Raw genomic sequence first — 5,956 nt, 5'->3', positions numbered from 1 at the left:
CTGAAATTCTGTGGGGCTGCCTTGAAGATCTCCGTGCTCCGGTGGAAATACTCCGGGTCCTCCTCCTCCACCCACGGCTGCTGCATCCACGGCGCCCGCGGCTCCGCCCTCGGATTCGGGGCGTCGCTGTCGAACCGCACGAACTGCGTGTCGTCCACGTAGCTGACGGAGAGGAAGTGAATCTTCCCGCGGCCGGGCCGGGACACGCTGGTGTAGAAATACCTCATGGAGTGGGGGCCTGGGGGGCGGACGGGGGGCAGGGCCGGGGCTGGACACGCGCCTTCCCGGCCCCGCGCCCCCGCCAGGTCCCCTCGCTGCTCCCCGCACCGCCGCCCCCTCCGACCCCGCACTCACCGGCCCAGCTGGGGGTCAGGACCAGCGCCCCCGAGAGCAGCAGGAGGAGGGTGGGGGGCCTCATGACCCGCATCCTCGGCGTCGGGGGACCATCTGAGTCCGGGCGCTTCCGCGGAGGACTTATAACCGGGAGCCGCGGGGACGCTGATTGGCTGCTCTGGAAACCGCTCAGCCAATGGGAATGAGGAATGGGGTCGCGTCACGAGTCTCCATGAAGGAGGCGCCGACACAGGTTGGGAGAGGAGAAGTGAAACCAGGGCGCTGGGGAGTCCCCCACACGGAGCTGCCCCCCAAGACTCTGTCCCCTGCGGAGACCTGAGCGCAGGCCTGGGCCCTGGGACTCGGTCCTGCCCCTCCTCCCGCGCGGGGCGCCGTCACCTTGTCGGCGAGGCCTGGCCCGGGCGCTGTGCTGTTCAGGGACTTTCCAAGGTTTTGGTGTCACCATCTCTGTGCGGCCTCACACACAGGCAGGCGCCCAGAGAACCTTGTGTGTGTGGTGACGTCATCATAGTGACCCTCACGGATCACACAGGGTGAGACAGTTATTAATTCGTGTCGCATGCTCACTGCCTATGAGATGGTAACAGAAGTCATGTTTTTTAAAAAACATATTTTATATCGATTTCAGAGAATAAGGAAGAGGGAGAGAGCGATAGAAACATCAATGATGAGGCTGAGACAGCCCTGGTGAGGTTGAAACAGCCGCGGTGGGGTTGAGGTGGCCCCCGTGAGCCTGCGACGGCCCCTGTGAGGCTGGAATGGCCCCTGTGGGGCTGGGACCTCCCCAGTGAGGCTGAAACGGCCCCGGTGAGGTTGAAACAGCCCCAGTGAGGCTGAAACGGCCCTGGTGAGGTTGAAACAGCCCCAGTGAGGAAAACAACATCATTTCCTTTGAAAAGTATATGTGTTTCATCAAAAGAAAAATAGGGGAAAAAAAGCATGTCAAACAGTTAATTTTTTAAAATGCTATTTCCATGGATTCTGTGATGTTTGTTATATTTGTGAGCTTTTTAAAAGATTTTTATTGATTGCGGAGAGGAAGGAAGAGGGAGGGAGATATAGAAACATCAATGATGGGAGAGAATCATTGATTGGCTGCCTCCTTCATGCCCCAACTGGGGATGGAGCCCACAACCCAGGCATATGCTCTGACAAAAAGTTGAGCTGTGACCTCCTGGTTCATAGGTCAATGTTCAATCCCTGCGCTCCGCTGGTTGGGAATATTGAATATTTCCTGTTCTGTCCTGTCACAGTCCCCAGGGCTGTCTTGCTGGGTGGCTCTGGTCCTCATGCAGGTTATATAAAGTGATGCCTTGTGTCTCTAAGTCCTAGAGACCTTTCCGTGCTGATGCATTGAATCACGTCATCAAAGCTCACAGGTGTTGCTGTTCCCACAGAGCCCCTTAGAAAAGCGTGTCAGCACTGGGGAGCGGTCTAGCTCATGTGGTGGGACACACCTGTTCCAACATTCTGGTTTTCCCTTGGGGGCTGACATTGTATCAAGACAACAGGACTGTCAGTTGGCACCTGCCAGGTGATATTTCCTGAAGGAGAAGCTCACGTTCATGTTTGAGAAATCGTGAGCCAATTCACCAAATCTCAGCAATCCCAGTGTCTGTGTCATTCATTCTGTTACATAAACATGGGCCAGGTCGGTTCTGGCTCAATGCCTGAGCATTGACCTATGAACCAGGAGGTCAGGGTTCTATTCCAGGTGAGGACCCTAGCTGAGATGCAGGCTCAATCCCTAGTTGGGGGGCGTGCAGAAGGCAGCCTATGCATGGTTCTCTCCCATCATGGATGTTTCTGTCTTTGTCTCCCTCTCAATTACTCTCTGAAACCAATTTTATTTAAAAAGCAAACATGGGATCCCATGAGAAAGATGCTAGCCCTGCTCACACACATGATTTTCCTTGGTACATGATACTTTGGATGTAACAGAAGTGTTTTTTTTTGTGCACTTCCCAGGTCACCCTTTGAAGGTTTTTTTATCCTCCATTTTTATGAAAGTCAGGTAAGAAATTAATGCAAGTGTTCCAGAGACCACACTTTGAGAAAGGCTGTTCTGGATAAACCTGAGGGGGTTTTCCAACTGGTCGCTGCCTATCCCTTCTCTTCTCTTCCCAGAATCCCTCTTCGTAAGGCAGGATCCTGCCCCCAAATCTGAGCTCACAGCAATGCCCCTGGGACCTTCTAGAAGAGAGCTCACCCTGGAAATCCGACAGGGAGTGTCCTCAGCCTGGGACGGCGGTGGAGGGACAGGGGTGTCCCCTCTGGGACAGGGAGCAGTTTGTGCCTGAAGACACCAGGCCCACAGACACCCATGTGGTTTCTCCACCCCAGCTGATTGTGCGCTCACATCCCAGACAGAAACCTGACGTGTCTGTAAGAGAAGCCATCTTGCCCCTTTTATGTTATTCCTTTGAATTTTAAAAAAATGTTTATTAGAGAGAGAGAGGAAGGGAGAGGGAGAAAGAGAGGAATGTGGATGCGAGAGAGAATCCCTGATTGGTTGGCTCCCCTACGCGCCCTGACCAGGGGTCACACCTGAATCCTTCCAGTGCCCAGGACACCACTCACCCCACTGAGCCACATGGGCCAGGCCAGGCCCTTTAATGTAAATGGGCCAAGTGCTCTGACCTGAGGCCCAGACACCGTGCAGAGCAGTCTGTCCAGCAGGCATTCTGTGAGCGAGGACTCGCTCTGGGTCTGTTTCTCCCACGTGGCAGCCACCAGCTGCTGTGGCCACTGAGCCCTTGACACGTGGCTCCTGTGCTGAGCAGGGGGACTTGCATGTCATGGACCTTTAATTCAGCCACAGTGGGGGTCGTGGAGCTGCCACATGAGACAGCGCCTGGCTAAGTGCTGTTAGTTTCCAGTCTCTGTCCACACAGAGCACCGTGTGACTCATAGATGGATGGAGGTGACAGTTGTCTTCACGTGGAAGCCATGTGTCTTCCTGTGTCACTGACTTCAGTTGTGTGTGTGGATCTCAGATACACCCTCATTCACAGCTGCCAGGAGAGTGTAATTAATACGCATCTAACACCGAGTTGCACAGGCATGAACTCAAATGTGAGTTAACACGCTGAGTGTGAAGGTTCACAAACGCTCCTCACTGCACCATCCTGTGTCCATCTTGGTGTTGTGTTTGTTCACCTGGTGAACATGAGCAGGCACACAGGGCTTAACCACAAGAGAAAATGTGTATTGAAGCCAACAGATAGCAGCTCCCTGCAGGCCCCACACATATTTATCTATATATATAAAAGCCTTAGTGACCAAATGACTGATAGGACTGGTTGACCAGTCGCTGCGCACTGACCACCAGGAGCAGACTCTCAATGCAGGAGCTGCCTCCTAGTGGTGAGTGTGCTCCCATAGGGGGAGCATTGCTCAGCCAGAAGCCAGGCTCACTACTGGCCCTCACAGCCGCCAGCGTGAGCGTCTCCCAACTCCGTGGCAGCGCTACTGCGTAGCTGCAGCAGGAGCAATGGGCCAGGTTGAGCGTGAGAGCAGCACGGTGCCAGGCCCCAACTTGGGCTCCTTCCTGGCCACCTGCCACTTGGCACACTGATACATCCCTTGGGGGCTGTCCAACTGCTGGTTTAGACCTGATCCCCACAGGCTGCCTAATCTGGCAGTCAGACATCCCCTGAAGGGTCCAGGATTACAAGACAGCACAGGCCAGCTAAGGAGACCTCCCACCCCCACGCAGGAATCCGTGCACTAGGCCTTTAGTAGAATACAAAGCAGAAGGTGTAACTTTAGATTGCACCTTAGAATTCCTTACCTGTTGCTCCTTTCCTTAATTTCCCCCAAATTCTGTTTCCCTTTGCCCTTGGAATGTCCTCCTGCAGATGAAATTATATATGAAATTTTAATGTTGTAGAACGAGAATTTCTCAAACCAAGATCCAAAGATGAAAAACCATGAAGGAAAACATAAATTTTTCTATGTCGACCTCACACTCAAGAGATAGAAACTCAGCCACAGAATCAAACTCAAAGTCCCAGAAAGACGTTGACAAAGAAAGGGTCCCGTGGATCAGTGTTCCTCAGCCAAAGCCCAGGAGGCTCCCTGTGGGCAGGCGAGGTGGGTTCGTCATCATTGCTGGAGGGAGAAGGCATCCCACCGGGACCATGGGGCATCTTAGTGGGAAGGGGGGAGAGACGACACATCTAGGGTGTGGGCTCTGGATGGGCGGCCTCTGGGAGGGTCTGGGGAGCAGGCTCCTCTAGATGTTGGTGTCAGGAGGGGCAGTTCTATGGGTGGGCAGCTCAGTGACCATCTAGGGACAAGGCCGCCTGCAGCAAGGGTGGAGGGACTGCTGGGGAGAAGCAGCCTCGCTGCCAGGAGCCAGCGCAGGGAGCTGTGTGTTCCTCTGGGAGCTGCGCGGGGCCCTGTGTGTGTCTGTGTTTAGATGCAGGGAGTAGGTGTTGCTCTGTCTCCCTTGTCAGGACCTCAGGGCGGCCATATCTGAGTATGATGCTCTGGGAGGTGACTTGTGTCCAAAAGGAGAGGAACCCGGCCCAGCTGTGAGCTCCGGGCCAGCTCCCGACAGCACTGAGGCCTCGTGTGTCAGACCAGTTCCTGTAGGGGCTGCTTCTCCTTCTCTCTGAAGTCCAATATCTAACAGCATCCACCACCCCATCCACAAGTAACGCACATGAGGGAACAATGTGGAAAAAAAGAAATACAAACGTCAAACAAGTATATTTGTAATAAACACATGTGAACAATAATGAGAATGTGGAATAAGAAAAATAGGAATAAAATTAAAATCCATCGGTTTGGGAAAGATGAAAGAAAATGAAGAGAGTATTGGCCAGAGGGAAGGGAAACACACTGTTGTAAAGGCGTAAGGAATGAATGTGCGGTATACAACTGCTATAGGAAGCTTTTGCAAAAAGTCTCAGAATGTGCTCACATTTGCCGGGCCTGGTGTGCTCAGTTGGTTGAGCATCAACCTATACCTAGGAGATCAAAGTATGATGCCTGGTCAGGGCACATGCCCTGGTGGCCACCTTCATCCCCAGTAGTTGGCACGCAGGAGGCACATGAATGATTCTCATCACTGATGTTTCTGTCTCTCTCTCTCCCTTCTTTCCTGAAATCAATGCAAATGTATTGAAGGACGCAGTAATAAATGTGCTTACATTATGCACAGAAATGTCTCTCTTAGGCATTTATTCTAAGAAAATAATCACGTTTCATAACAATATATATATATATTGAAGCATTTTTAAAGCAGTTTTTATTGCACTCAAGGAATTAAGACAAGTACAAATAACCTTGTAATTAAGATCCTGTGTTGGTCATTCAGAAAGAAGACACTGCAGTATGAAGAGATTGACAAATGGCTGACATATACCAGTTGGGACAGAATTGACGAGCAACTTAAAATGGGGCAGATTTTTCCTTTGAGAAACGCCAAGTTTCCTAAAACAAATGAGATCAGCGCTCTGACATCCGTGCCCCCTGACAGCCTTGGGGAGAAGCCTTCTTCGCTTCCTGCTGTTAGCGTGACAGGTGCCATTGCCTCTACTCAGCAGCCTTTGCCTCACACGCCTGCTCCCTGCCTGGCTCTCAGAGACCATTT

General features: G+C 52.4%; 1 protein-coding gene across 1 annotated transcript in view; it reads right to left on the bottom strand.

Annotated features, from left to right (window-relative positions):
• Positions 1-490, bottom strand: part of LOC102770250 (HLA class I histocompatibility antigen, B-67 alpha chain-like) — a gene marked incomplete at its 3' end in the record, with an annotated part of 1,994 nt that extends 1,504 nt beyond the window's left edge. The window contains exons 1-2 of the mRNA XM_015560054.1: positions 355-490; positions 5-238 (exon numbers count right to left, since the gene is read on the bottom strand). Of these exons, the coding sequence (XP_015415540.1) occupies positions 5-238; positions 355-427 (307 nt within the window). The remainder of the gene's footprint in view (positions 1-4; positions 239-354) is intronic.
• Between the last annotated feature and the right edge of the window lie 5,466 nt (positions 491-5,956).

Source organism: Myotis davidii, unplaced genomic scaffold, assembly GCF_000327345.1.
Source record: "Myotis davidii unplaced genomic scaffold, ASM32734v1 scaffold5315, whole genome shotgun sequence".
NCBI lineage: Eukaryota > Metazoa > Chordata > Mammalia > Chiroptera > Vespertilionidae > Myotis > Myotis davidii.
The sequence above is the reverse complement of the archived record's forward strand: the minus strand, read 5'-3'. Positions and strand labels throughout refer to the sequence as shown.